The 14,931-nt window shown below is 37.4% G+C and overlaps 1 protein-coding gene across 2 annotated transcripts in view; it reads right to left on the bottom strand.

Annotated features, from left to right (window-relative positions):
* Nucleotides 1-968: 968 nt before the first annotated feature.
* The window catches only part of SLC7A6 (solute carrier family 7 member 6), a 46,851-nt gene continuing 32,888 nt past the window's right edge, over nt 969-14,931 (bottom strand). For both annotated transcript variants that reach the window (XM_044987761.1, XM_044987762.1), the window contains 5 exons: nt 6,917-7,020; nt 5,805-5,901; nt 5,398-5,547; nt 4,297-4,480; nt 969-3,329 (listed from right to left, as the gene is read on the bottom strand). In XM_044987761.1, coding sequence (XP_044843696.1) covers nt 3,238-3,329; nt 4,297-4,480; nt 5,398-5,547; nt 5,805-5,901; nt 6,917-7,020 — 627 coding nt within the window. In that variant the 3' untranslated portion in view covers nt 969-3,237. The remainder of the gene's footprint in view (nt 3,330-4,296; nt 4,481-5,397; nt 5,548-5,804; nt 5,902-6,916; nt 7,021-14,931) is intronic.

Raw genomic sequence — 14,931 nt, 5'->3', positions numbered from 1 at the left:
ACTAAAGCAATGTCAGGGACTGAATCGGAGACAAAAAATAGAGTTCAATAAATCAAAGCAATTACGACTTGTGTGAGTGAGATTAATGTCTTTAAAATAAGAACTGAGTTATTTATTGAATTCTATTCTTTGTCCCCTGATTCAGTCCCTGGCATTCTACAATCAAGAGTAGTTAGGCAGCTAGTGGGGTAGCAACAGGTGCAGCATGCATGTCAGTGGTCTAGCAATGTTTACTAAGCCAAATATATAGCAAGTGTCAGCTATGATTTTTGGGAGAGCTGGCTTGAGGATTAGCACTATCATCACTTTTTAGGCCGTGAAAGTTTGAGAAATCATCCTCTAACCTCAGTTTGTGGAATTTGGAGGTCAGCATGGTTTTGGCCATTATCTAAAACTAGGAAAAGGACTTATTGTCATTGTATACAAGACTTCTGAAAATGCAACTGTAGTCTAGGATTAAATACTAAAGTCTCAACTCTCATCTTACAAGTCTGCCTCAAAAAACTCATTTTCCTTTCCTATCTTTGAACACTGCCTGCTGCTAATTCACTCCTACTTTCCCCCCACCCCATCATCCTTCCATAGCATTACTACTTTTTTTTTCCCCTTGCATTTAAGTACAGGAGAGCCTATGCAGTGGCTAATAGGACACTGATTAATTTAAATTTAAAATCACAATGAAAATCATGGCATTTTAGAATTTCTAGCTTATAGCACTGACTGTGAGGAGCACTTAATTCCCATCACTAGAAAGGACTTCAGCATAGTGGAATTTGAGACTGTATTTTTTTCATTTAAAGTTCAAGCCTATCCTAAGCCCTCTCAGAAACTGTGCACAAAGTTCTTAATAAAACCACAGTGTGTTAGAGACCTTGAACTACCTATTATAATCCTTTAAACAAATCTCAAACTTTAAATGTATGGAATTTCCCCTAATAGTACATTGGGTTGTAATAAGCCACAGCAAGATTTAAGTGTTAAATGCCACTTTTTATTAAATGTCAGGAAAACAAGGAAAAGGTTTGAGGTTTAAATAAACTCCTGGACTAGACTCTGCTTCAATTTACTAGGAATAAGATGGTAAATTAAATGTACTGCTTTCTAAACCTAGCAAAAGCCTGCAAGTTTACATAAAAAAAAAAGTCACAACTGAAACAAGGTAGAAGTTATGGCACACTTAAAATAAGTGCCAGAGAACTAAATACCTCTGAAGTTGTTTTAAAATATAGTTAGAGATTTTAGACTCCAAAAGAAAGAGCCTTTCAATTCAGCATGCTGTGGGTTTGATGGGATTTATTTTAAACCTCACTCTTCAGCTACAGAGAAATAAATTAGCATGGAATAGAAAATAATTAAGATTGCAAGGTTCCAGTTTACCTAGTTTAAAAAAAACCTGATGTTTTAAATAAGTTGAGATACAGATACTAAGTTTTTTTTAACAAGATTGCAAAACAGGGTCATCCCACTGTGCCACAAAGAAGGCAGAATATAAGACCCATTTTTGCAGCTGTATTTCATCTTAATTTAGCTATAGTTGTGACAAAATTGGTTTTATAGTATTTGACTCTCAAGCACAGGCAAATAAGTTGACGTATTTATATTTCACCACAGGGCTATAGTTTGCTATCCCGCTAATCATCTCCAATTTTGAACCTCTTAAAAACAAGTGATACCCAGGTGTTTCAGCTCTCAACTTAAGTGTTATATTTTCAATATTGTTGATCATTGGTATGTAAAGTGTCTAGGAGCAGACCCAGCAAGAATATATTAGAACCCCAGTATCTTGAAGGTGATTTGATCTTTACTTCAGTAGTACAATTATTTCTAGCATTTATTACTAACCGTTGAGATGAACTAATAGCACATCAGATCAAGGAAGTATTTCCCCTTTTCCCCACAATGTCTCTCAGTTGAATTCTATGTATAAATAGATTTCTCTTCTATGTCAGTCACTATTATACATCTAAATTTTCAAACTGAGATGACAGCCATGGTATTACATATTAGTTCTACTATAAAGTCTTTATAATATGTAAAAGTACTGCCTCTGGTGAACAGTATTGAAAATCAAACTAAAATGTCTGGTCTCTTTGCTGTAATTTAAGAAACTATTAAATAGGGAAGCTTAAGTTTTTGCCTCTTAAGTATTTTACTTTTTGGGGTTCTATTTGAACCATTTAGAAACAAATCAATCATCGCAAAACCGGTAACAATCCATATGTAAATATTAACATTTTAATCAAGTAAGTTTTTTCTGTGAAAAGGCAATTGGGAGCATGTGAAAGGTGCAATGCAAAACAGCTTTAGAGATTGGAATTCTCTCTCTGCAGACCCCACCACTTTTCACTGAAATGATAATTTCTAGAGGAGAAAGGGTAGGGCAATCTTTATATGCTGATTCAATCTGCTGCAACTGCCAATAACGAATGTTTGTTATGGATACCTGTCCGGGATAAGGGGCAGATTCCCAAGCAAGTCACTTCACATAGGCCACTGAGTGGCTTTTGGTCACTTCTGACTTGGAGTAGTTTTGAACTGTACTTAGGGTGACCAGACGTCTCGATATTTACTTGTCCTGCCTCCCGCCCGATGTTCGGTTGGGATGCAAATTGTCCTGATATTTTGCCCACTGGCGCACAGGTGGAGGGGGCTCATGCCCCAAACTCAGCCCTGTCTCCGCCTCTTCCCCAAGCATGGGAGGCAGAGGTGAGCTGGTGTGGTGGAGGGGGGGCAGGGCAGGGAGCTGCAGGTGGGTGCTCAGCCCCCACCCATTTATCCTATGCTCTGGCACTTTTTTTTTTTTGCTCGGTCAGTGTCCCGATATTTCATGTCTCTCATCTGGTTACCCTAATTGTACTTAATGATTCATTATTCTGCTACCTAGTTCTCCAAAATACGTTTAATTTGATCACTCAGTTCTACTATTCTAGAATCTGTTTTCCCATTTCTATGAGATTTTCCATTGGCCTCAAACTATAATGAATAGTTCAGACATGGTTTCTATGTCTGAAGTGACTGGCTAATGATTACCCATAATAATGTGAATTGACACTACTTCAACTACAGACCATGGCAGGGAGTATGATGCACCCAAGCATCCCTCTTCAGTAATAGCTGGTACATCTGTTCCTGGCTCCAATGGTTCTTCAGTTGCCCCATATTCCCTGTTGATCCTCTTCTATTCCTGTTAGTAACTTTTGCTTGGTTCTCTGCTGTCTTTGGAACTGCTTTAAATATTTAGTTAGATTTAGTCTTTAATTTCTTATCTTCACTGTCCATCTCTGTCAAAACACTGTAACAAAGCACCTGGGTGGCTTCAGTGATAGCACCTGCATAGGAAATTAAAGATAAACCAGGTGAATATCCAAGTATCATCATCATAAAAGCAGCAAATTATTTAAACAGAACTTTAAGCCAACTGGACTACATATAGATCAGAGAAAGTTAGTCTTGAAGTGTGTTCAGTTCTGTTTTTTTTTTTAAAATATACACAAAGGATACACTTGCAACACAAGGTAAAGTTCCATTGTTGGTCTAGTCTGGATTTTTTTTTTTTTTTTTAAACAAACCAACAATATGTTTAAAAGATGCCCTAATGGTCACATAGTTTTTTCTCCCAGGCACCCAGTAGGGTATACAATACACTGAAATTTGTTTTCCCTGTTAAAAGAGACAGATAAGGCTTACAAAGTAAAAGCTCCAAAGAGTGTGGGAGGGGGAAGGGCTTCTGTATACATTTAAGAAACTGATACGGTTTGATAATTGATCCATGCACTGACTGATAAAGCCAAGTAACGTAATTTAACAGTGGATTTATGAACAACCACTGTGGGAACTTTTACTGAACTGTAAAAAACAAAGCAGTAGGCAGCAAGAGAAGATTGAATTGTCCAGTTAAGGATTACTCAACAAAGATATGACAGGCAAAGCTCCAGAGAAGATTTCCCCCCACCCCCAGCTTTGAATAGCATAAACATTACATATTTTCAAGCAGCTGATCAAGCTCCAACTAAAGTGAAGCAAGACAACATGTTTGCTTGAGTCCAGAAAGATTTAGTGATTTTAGAATTACAGCCAGCCTTCCTTTTGGATTTAGATTTTTCAATGTGTTTGGTGAGATTGACAGAAGCTATAAAATATACACTAAAAAATGTAAAATACAGAAAAATAATGAATTTTTTTCCAATCACTGCCATTCAGCTCATATGTGATCACTCACACAAATTTAAAATTTATTGCAAGTGTCTTTATTCAAGTCTAGCAAACAGTGAAATCTCCCAATCTACATGCGCTTACCTAAGATGTTGTTGATAAATGGAGGCCTTCTGGAAATGGGCAAGTAGACTCCAATGAAATAGACTGGAATTCCAGATATAGCAATGCCAATTCCGATCAATGAATTAATGGTGTCACTATATAGAGGCACCACCACCAGAAATACTGAGCATATACAGAAAGCTATTGGGAAAAATAGGCTCAACTGTAGAAAAGGAGAAAAAGAGATTAGGACATTCTTGGAATGCTTTCATATATCAACAGTTACATGCATTCTGATGGGAATGCAATTTTTTGTAATTGCAACTTTTAATACATAACGTTTTTCCAAATCAAGCTTTTAATTTCCATACACACAACAGCACAGGGTGGACTTGTATTTGGCTAGTTAGAAACATGTTACGTGGACACAAGGACAACACTCTGTACAGCAGAACCACAGAACAGAAGCTGAGTCACATGTGCAATAGTTAAGATAACTATGCAATGTTGAAAGTAGCTTTTCACTGCAGCAGAGTGGCTTTTAGACAAATCCACTGCACTGAGACATTGCCCTTCAGGAGTCAAGAATGGCATGGTTAGTTTAATGAAGTGCATCAAACTTACCAGAGAAAGGTGCTAAAGGAATTACGAATTCAGACATACCACAACAGCTCCAAAGATTGCCTTGGTAGCAAAGATGCTACCAGCAAGATTAATTTGCCCTCCCTAACTTTCACACAATAGTGCTGGGACTAAGGAAGAGGGGAAGAGAGAGAGAGAGAGAGCTATAATCCAAAGAGCAAGAGTAGCTCCTGTTTCAATCACATGAACCATTTTTCAGATGGCAGAAGGATGGACTAGTGACTGAACTGAAAAAATGAAGAGGAATATCAGTCAGTCATTTTCACCTGGTAGTTGAGCCAGTCTGCTAGAGCAGGACTATTTACTGAACACTGGACAGCAACACATGGCATTTTACAAAAATTAAGACATGGTTTGTGCCCTGAGAGTTCACAATCTAACACTTCAGACATAAAGCATATGGGTTCAAATTTCAGACAGTGCTGTAGGATGTACTGGGGTAGGGGAAAGATCTTAAAAATAAACTAATTCTGCTTACATTAATTCATTAATTTATACCTTGAGAGGCCTGGGTCGATCTGGTTCCTTCCAGCGGAGGTATAATTGCCCAGCTATTGATAGTCCCACAAAAAACCAGTAACTGAAACTGAAGTAGTTAATAAGCTGGAAGACATCTTCTACAGTCAGATAAATGAGGGCCATAGTACACTGTTGGGAAAGAACATGAGTACCATGAAGAACTATAAGTGACATATACGTTTTTCAAGGTTTTTTTTTTTTTTTTTGCTTAATGTCATCTTTCATGCCTGAGACTAATTAACACAAGTGAAAGATCATTTAATGTAATATACAATACAGACCTTATATGTCCATGAACTCCAACCCAAGTAAAAAAAAATCCATTTTGGATCTATTTCGTATCCCAAACACTTCCATACAGCTTAAAAGCAGCAGCAGCAACTTACATTGAAGAGTAGTGCTGGTACAGGTGTGAACCTCCCTATATGGATCATGGACAATAGATCAGGGAGATGACCTTCCCGGGATCCTACAAAAAATAGCCTGTAAAGGACACAAGAAGTAAATCTTGAGCCAAGGAAAGAAAGACAGCTGTGTAAAAATATGTTATGAGAACAACCTCAAAGAAACCTGCATGTGTATTCAACTATTCTTGTACTCTATGTAGGTCTGTATAAGTAAATCTCTACACATTTAAAATAAAACAGCGCTAAAGGTAAACTTCTGTGATTACTGAAGTAGGTTTTCATTGTTATGAGGCAGAAACCATCCATAATTACAGCTGTATAACGTTAGTTAAACATTTTGGTACAATTTTAAGAATTGACATCAAGTTAGTAATTTTCATGATGCAACAATGAGACATGATTTATGATCAGATCCTGAAGGAAGTGACTGTACATAAGAATTTCTATAAATAATTCTAACAATGTTCTAATTTTATCTATTGTATAATTTCAAAATAACATTTCTTTCCAGTAGGGGGAGGTTAAATATGCATGTTAATGGACAAACAAGATTTTATAAGAATTATAAAAACTCTTTTGAAGCTTGTACTGGTCATGTCTGTAGTCAATTAATAGGAGAAAATTTCCACGACATCGCTGAAGCTTTAAAAAGACTGTCATACTAATTAAAACTTTTAAAGCTTCACACAAAAGGTCATATATTTAATACATTTTTAAGCTTTAAACATAGTATTTAAACAGGAAAACAAGAAAATTAAGTTATTAACTCCACAAGAAAACTGGAGAATAATCCAATTCTTGACCAACAGCATGAAACAATGTGGTTGATTTACTTAGTACAACATTTATTATACCTTACAGTGTACTATTCATATTGCTATGCAGTCACATTTTGCGACTGGAAGGTAGGGAAAACGGGACAGACTAGTGATTTGGAATATACAAACTAAAGTCTATTGAGGACAGTTATTTTATTGTGATATTCTTTAATGGCACGGACATTAGAAGTGTTCATTGATTTTATGTGTGATAAACTAAGTCGGCCAAGAGTGCTTATGAACATCTTAAAACAGAACCAAAATGTGTATTACCTAGATGATGCTAAAATTGATGCATTAAGTCCACCAAAACATGAAATAGCTACAGCAACAGGAACTGTCCAACTGAAAATTCCGAACACCTGGTCAGCAAACGTCTAATGAATGAAGACAAGGGAAAAAATTAATTTTTGCAATGGCAGGACATAAATGAACAGTAAAATTAAACCTGTTTTAATAAGATTTGTGTGGGGAAAAAACAGCATTTAACACATACATTAGTAATCTTTCACAGAGCTGTATAAATTGGCAGCCATTCCTTTCACCTATTTTAGTTATAGAGTCAACACAAAATGAAGCTCAAGTCAGGCAATTTAGTTTGGGTTTACTGCTCAGTGAACCCAAGAAATCTTTTCTTTAAGCAATTCACAAATAATTATGCTCATAAATACAAAACAGATTTCTAAGTTACTTTGGTTTCTCTGGCTCACCCACATAATATGCTGTGTGATACACCTTAATTATAAAAAGTAAATATAACAGAGTTGCTTCCAGAGCGACAAATACATACGGCTCCAAGGGGAAAAACATACAATCTGAGATCCAAATAAGGAGATGGTATTTCAGAAGGCAAAGCACAACTGAGGGAACTTCTCCCCCAAACCCTCCATCACATGAGCATTTCTATAAAGTTATTGTTCTCGGAGCCAGTCTATAATCCTTATTTTTCTTTTCCCTTCTACTCCCTCCTCCTGTCCCCAACCAGCACATTCTGTCCCCTAAGCAGCCCTTCCCCTTCTTTGAACCACAGGGGCTTTGGTCCTACAACACTGTAGCTGCAGAGCAGCTGGTGTTCTGTTAGCCAGCATCAGCTTCCTCACTGCTGATGCTGCCAGACCACTTACATGCCATTGCAGTGATCGCCAATAACAGTGACTCTAGAGCAAGGTGGCCAGGGGCACAGGATTTCTTAGTAGATGAATGAGCAGAAGCCTCCAGATGCCAATGCTCTGGAAACTATCATGCAAATGTTTAAAAGCAGAATTTGCCAGAGAGTACGTTGGATAACGTTCTGTTCTGCATAATCGATTTCCCCCAGGTGAAGGAAATAGGATAGAATCTCTTAGAATATCAGGTCTCAGAATATTTAAAAAGTGGTTAAATATATAATGAAAGGCAATTGCTTAGATACAGTAGTTTCTCTCCCCCCACATGGGCCCTGTACCTTTAACTTTTCTCTTTTGGGGTGTGTGCTAGGGGATGGAAGGGGAGCTATGCCCCACCCCTTCCCCCTCTTTCCCCCCCCCCCCGAAAAAAATTCCCTTATCCTCCCAGAGTTGTGTTCAGCTGGGGGGAAGAAAGCTTCCTTATTTGCAATGAAGGCTATCAATTAGGCCTGTTGATTAATTGCAGTTAACTGATGCGATTAACTCAAAAAAACCCAAACTAATCACAATTAAAAAAATTAATCGCAGTTTTAATCGCACTGTTAAACAATACCAATTGAAATTTATTATATTTTGGATGTTTTTCTACATTTTCATATATATTGTATTGTGTTGTAATTGAAATCAAAGTGTACATTATTTTTTATTACAAATATTTGCACTGTAAAAATTAAAGAAAAGAAATATTTTTCAATTCACCTCATAAAAGTACTGTAGTGCAATCTCTTTGTCATGAAAGTGCAACTTACAAATGTAGCTTTTTTGTATGGGAGAATTGTATGTCCCCTGCTGTTTTACCCACATTCTGCCATCTATTTCACGTTATAGCAGTCTCAGATTATGACCCAGCACATTTTGTTCATTTTAAGAACACTTTCACTGCAGATTTCACACACAAGAATCTGAAGTGCCTTCCAAAATCTGAGCGGGACAAGGAGCATGCTTTCAGAAGTCTTAAAAGAGCAATACTCTGATGCGGAAACTACAGAACCCAAAATACCAAAAAAGAAAATCAACCTTCTGTTGGTGACATCCGACTCAAGATTATGAAAATGAACATGCGTTGGTCTGCACTGCTTTGGACTGTTATCAAGCAGAACGCATGGACGCATATCCTCTGGAATGGTAGTTGAAGCATGAAGGGACATATGAATCTTTAGCACATCTTGCACATAAATATCTTGTGACACTGGCTACAACAGTGCCATGAGAACACCTGTTCTCACTTTCAGGTGACACTGTAAACAAGAAACAGGCAGCATTATCTCCTGCAAATGTAAACAAACGTGTTTGTCTGAGTGGTTGGCTGAAGAAGAAGTAGGACTGAGTGGACTTGTAGGCTCTACAAGTTTTACACTTTTTGTTTTTGAGTGCAGTTTTTTTGTACATAAATCTACATTTGTAAATTCAACTTTCATGATAAAGAGATTGCACTGCAGTACTTCTATTAGGAGAATTGAAACATGCCATTTCTTTTGGTTTTTTACAGTGTAAATACTTGTAATAAAAAATAAAGTGAGCACTGTATACTTTGTAGTCTGTGTTGTAATTGAAATCAATATATTTGAAAATGTAGATAACATCCAAAAATATTTAAATAAATGGTATTCTATTATTGTTTAACAGTGCAATTTATCACAATAAATTTTTTTAATCACTTGACAGTCCTACTGTCAATTATTTCTTTATTATACCATTTTCTGGAGCAAACTAGTAGTGATGGCAGCAGCTGCTTAGTGTCTTTCATTAAATCAATCAATTGCTGCACTAAATCATTCTACATCATTTACAGGCTACAAATGCACACTTCTTTTTATATCTATAAAGGAAGAAACAGCTAGTTAGTATCCAAGTGACAATCGCAGCACACAACTAGTTGCAGGAGATATCAAGCTTCTTTGTTGTACATACAGTAGGTATTTTATATTTCTGTATTTACATAGTACATATGTAGATGTACATGGCCATCTAAACATTTCCAGTAATTCCTCCCCAAATTGTTTCTTAGCTTTCTTCTTCTTCAGCCTCAAGAGCAAGATACCAAATGGCAAGAGCTGCAAAAATTAGTCCCCGATTCCTGCGTGTTTTCTGTCTTTTCAGTCATAAATATTCATTTTCAAGCCAACAGTGAACCACCAGCTGTTAGTATTTTGACCCCCACAATACACCCTTTTCAGATGGCTTTTCACTCATGAAACTATGGACTAAGCAGGTCACTCAAAATGGGTAAATATTCAACACTGCACTTTGTTCATAGTGTACAAAGACATCTGAAGTTAAAGGTGGCCTGAAATATTTCTAATTGGCTTCTCCTCAACCACCACCTAAAGCAGCACAGAATGCTTCATTTCCTATCTTCCTCAGATAGCTCTAGATGCAAGTTATATCACATCATGGCCAAGGTATGTGCTGTTTAAAGAAATGCCATGAGGCCCAAGTTGGGCAAAATCTGAACTAGAGTTTCAGGTTTATTTTTCTTGTGAAAAGGAAAGAAAAAAATCCCTAAAGTTTTCATGTGACTTAAATCCTTCAGCTACCAAAACCAGATGATTTTATAAACACAAAACAAAGCTTGCCTATCCTCGAGTACCCTGTCCAAACTTCTAGACAGCAAAGTGCTTTCTCCAGCATTTAAGTAGTCCAGCTAGTTTAAGGATCTGAACTTAATTCTGCTTACCAGGGCTTTGGAGCGGAGCCCGGAGCTGGAGCGTGGAGCAGCTCCGGAGCAGTGGAGCTGCAGGTTTTTGCTGGAGCTGGAGCGGAGCCAGAGCACAGCTCCAAAGCCCTGCACTTACTGCATGTGATGACCTGCAGTATAAACCAGAATGTACTCTAGTTCTATGTAACTCTCAGCAAATTTAATTGAGCATCAGCACAGAGGAATGAATTTCTTGATGTGATGTGCCCGTGCAAAAATGTATTCATGCTTACAGAAATCTGCACCAACAGGTTAAAAGCTATTCAGGGCTTGACTACATGGTGGTGTAATACGTTCTGTGGGAGCGTGATTTCTAAAATGCACTAAAATGCTGGACTTGAATTGGTCCATTCAGATTTTGCTGGTAGTAGTACTACATTAAAAACACACTAAGGGACCTTTAGTGTATAACAGAAAGGTCTTAATGCACAGCAACTTAGCGTGCTTTAAAAATCACACCACCTTACAGCACGTTATCCCACTGTGTAGACAAGCCCTTAGTCAACTGTGTAGGTAAACTTAAAGTTGCCTTTCCTTCTTAAGTCTCCAGAAAAACTGTACACAGTGGCATAATTCCCTCATTATTAAGCAACCACAGAGGAAAAGGTGAATGCAAAAAAAGAAGACATTTGCTTCTTTAAATGGTCAGATTAAATATAAACTATTGCCCCAAGGCTTTAAAGAAAAAAATTTAACTTGACCCCTCTTGCTCCTTCATATTACCCCACTTGTTAAAAAGTTCACCAAGATTATTCTTTGTAAAAAGAGCCCTCAGTTCAAAATACAGAAATCCAGGCTTTATTCTGTACTGTTTGTGTCTATAACTGCTTTGATTTTTAATGGGGCCCTTTTTTGCATTTTCATCATTTTGTTTTTACCTTTTCCAAAAAAATCCTAATTAAGGTTCTCTTTGTCACCAAAAGATGGCTAACATGAACAGATTTAATCCACCAGAAGGGGCAAATTGTAAAATCAGGACAAAAGCCAACCAATAAAACTTGCAGGAAATGTGTAAGCAAACTTAGATAAGGTATTACGGTGCACTTTAGAGTTCTCGCACTGCTTCTATGAGGGTGGAGAGAGACAGAGGATTCTGGCCTCAAAAAGGGAAAAAACAGCCTTCCAAATGTGAGCAATGAAAACTGACCATTGCAAGGACTCAACATAAAGACTTGGTATTGCCCAGCCTGTGGCTCCGCCCTGTCAACATGGTTCTCTCTGTGTGGGAAATATAAGTGCAAAGCTGAAGCTAATGTTACTGAAGGCAACATTAATAGGACTACAGCTATCTGCTGTCTCAGACTGGGGCTTTTTGCAAAGAGTGGTTTGTCCTCTTGCTGTCATCCAAAGTCCCTAAGGCACAGAGCTATCTGCAGAGGTCACTCTTGCATAGGAACATGCAACATTGGCTTTATATCTCCCCACCTACTTCATTTGGAATTTTCTGCCCCAAATTATTTGCTCCTCTACTTCTTTGCCTCACAGAATGAACATACAGTGTGTAGACAAGAAATCCTCCATACCGAAACAGATCATGGTCCTGTAAAAAAGCAGTAGCATACAGGATGTCCACAAAGACTATTCCCTTCAAAAGAAGAGAACTGCCTTTCTATAAAGCTGGAAGAATGATACCATATGCAAAGAAAGCAAATCTATTTTGGAATTTACATAATCCAGCCTCGCAGAAGCTGTCATGAAAGTCTGCAAACTCAGGAGGGTAAGTCTACTTATCTGTCCTTTACAATGATCAATCAAAATAATTGTAAAATTTTCCTTATCCAATAGACTACCCATTGCTTGTCCATCAAAAAATCCTTGAGGAAAGGAGAATTATGCAAAGCTGATTATAGTCCATTATATCAGATCATAAAAATGAGTGGGAGGAAACAGAAAAGGGTAAATAAAGGAACTGAATAGTGCAAAAATTGACTGCAAAAACTGGAGGCTATCAAGTATAACAATAGCTTATACCATAGAAATATTCTCCAGCCTGGATTGCCCAATTCAAATCGACTGATGATTCCAGTGGGTATCTTTCTTGGTCTGCAAACATCCTACACATGGAGTATTGTAAACTTATAGGTGCCTCTTTTGTATCATCAGATCCATATGCCTACTGGAATTAAGGCAAAGGCAGTTCAGAGAAATGAGGTCTCCCAAGGAAGAATGTGATGGCTGATGATCGAATAATGAAGGAATTTTGAAAGATTCTTCACAACAAATAAGCTGTGTCAAGAGATGAAAATTCTTACAGACAACTGTTGCAATAGAAGAATAAGAAATCTGGTCTCCAAAGTTGAGCAATCCAAAGACTAAATGAAATTAAGAGACTCCAAAATTTAAATCTGATGAAGGACATGATAAAAAACCTACACACCACTACACAACTAACTGTGGAACTCTCTTCCACAAGATGTCACGGAGGCAAAAAGCTTCCTAGGAGATTAGAGAGACATGATGGATGAGGTGATATTTTTTATTGGATCAACTTCTGCTGGAGAGAGAGACAAGCTTTCAAGTTTACAAAGAGCTCTTCAGTTCTTGGAAAACTTACTCAGAGTGTCACAGCTAAATACAAGATGGAACAGATTGTTTAGCATAAGTAGTTAACACATATTTCAAGGGACCATTCAAGATGAAGTGGCCTGTTAATATAGGTGATTTGACATTTATATGGATGATTAACAGCTAGAGTTATATTAGCTAGAGTTACAGAGATAGATGATAAATTTATAAACTATGTAACTTCATCGGGGAGAGATAGCTCAGTGGTTTGAGTATTGGCCTGCTAAACCCAAGCTTGTGAGTTCAATCCTTGAGGGGGCCACTTAGGGATCTGGGGCAAAATCAGTACTTGGTCCTGCTACTGAAGGCAGGGGGCTGGACTTGATGACCCTTCAGGGTCCCTTCCAGTTCTAGGAGATAGGTATATCTCCATTATATTTTATTTTATTTTTTGTATACATTAGGATGTAAGTTAACCAACTGCAGTTAGGAAGAAATCCCCTTTCCCTCCCACCCAATAGGTAGGTTGTCTGACCATTATGGATTTTCCATCTTCTACTGAAGCATCTAGTACTGGCCAGTATAGGAGACAGGATACTGAATTAGGTGGACCATTGGTTCTATCTGGAAAGTCAAATTCTATTCTTGTAAGAAGGAATTAACAATGTTTCATACAGCTGAACAGACAGAAATCACATTTAACGTGTGACAGGTTTTACATACTCAAGTCTGGAAAAAGCTCAGGCAAAGGTAATATAGTATCACTGTGCCAGAAAGTGTATCTTAAAAGATGAGATAAAATAGATTCAACATATTCTAGATAAGGTTTTGAGGCTCATAAAATGAAACAGTACAATGAATAATCTGGCTCATAAAACCAGGCAGTCAATTATTTTCTGTAAAACCTCACTTGCTCAGTCTCAGAAAGAAGTAGAGAGTAATCTGGTGAAGATGCTACTCTTCAATATATTATCCCCCTAAGAAACACTTTATAGCACTGTATTCAAGGGTGGGAAAAGTTATGATGTTCTTAGAAGGGAGAAACTGAGAGGTCTGGTGTTCACTTTAAGTGGGAGGGAACCGTTGTGTTATAATTTAAGAACTCTTAAGAAGTTCAGTTTGCTCTGCTAAGCATATCTTCCACAAGATATTTCAGCCAAATTAAGTTCAAGTTTCTCAGTCACCTGAACTTTCTGGTTAAATTTTTATTTCCAGTGGTGCAAATTCAACAGACAAAGCATAGATGAAGAGCACCTATCAAATGTGTTTTCTGATTCCATAGTTGCAGTGGATAAGTCTGCCTGGTTTCTTTGTTACTTCCAAGACAAAATGCACTTTTTAGTTCATAAATTCATATTTATAAAATCATCTTTCACTTCCACAGGAGGACTCAATTTCTTACAACTTTTGTCATAAATTATTCTGTACACCAGCTGATATCTTCAAGGTTGTGCTATATTTTCCTTTGACAAATGATAAAAAGATCCCTACACAGTTACTCATGGCAGTAAAATTTTATGGAGGTGCAACAAAACCGGCCACATGAAAAAAACATATTTGTAGGGAAAGAATGGAGCATTTGAAGGAATATGCAGAGGGTGACAGAAGGGCCTACCTGGAGACAGCTATTACAGAAGCATTTAGTCCGCCATAACAGGAGAAAGCCAACATTATGGGGATGGTCCATTGCATAAATCTCAGGGTTTCTTCTGAGAAAGTCTGAAGAGCAAGAAGCATTAAGATTAAATCATCATCCTCATTATGATCTGACAAGTCCTGAACTAGAACTGTTTCTATAGCCAGAAAACAGTAAAAGAAATAAATGGATTATAAATCATTTCCGTTATGGACAATGCCTCCCTCCCAACTATCATACTGTATATAGACACACCTGTATTTGTTCCCCTCACTAGCAACCT

The sequence above is a fragment of the Mauremys mutica genome, chromosome 14 (assembly GCF_020497125.1).
Source record: "Mauremys mutica isolate MM-2020 ecotype Southern chromosome 14, ASM2049712v1, whole genome shotgun sequence".
Lineage (NCBI taxonomy): Eukaryota > Metazoa > Chordata > Testudines > Geoemydidae > Mauremys > Mauremys mutica.
The sequence above is the reverse complement of the archived record's forward strand: the minus strand, read 5'-3'. Positions and strand labels throughout refer to the sequence as shown.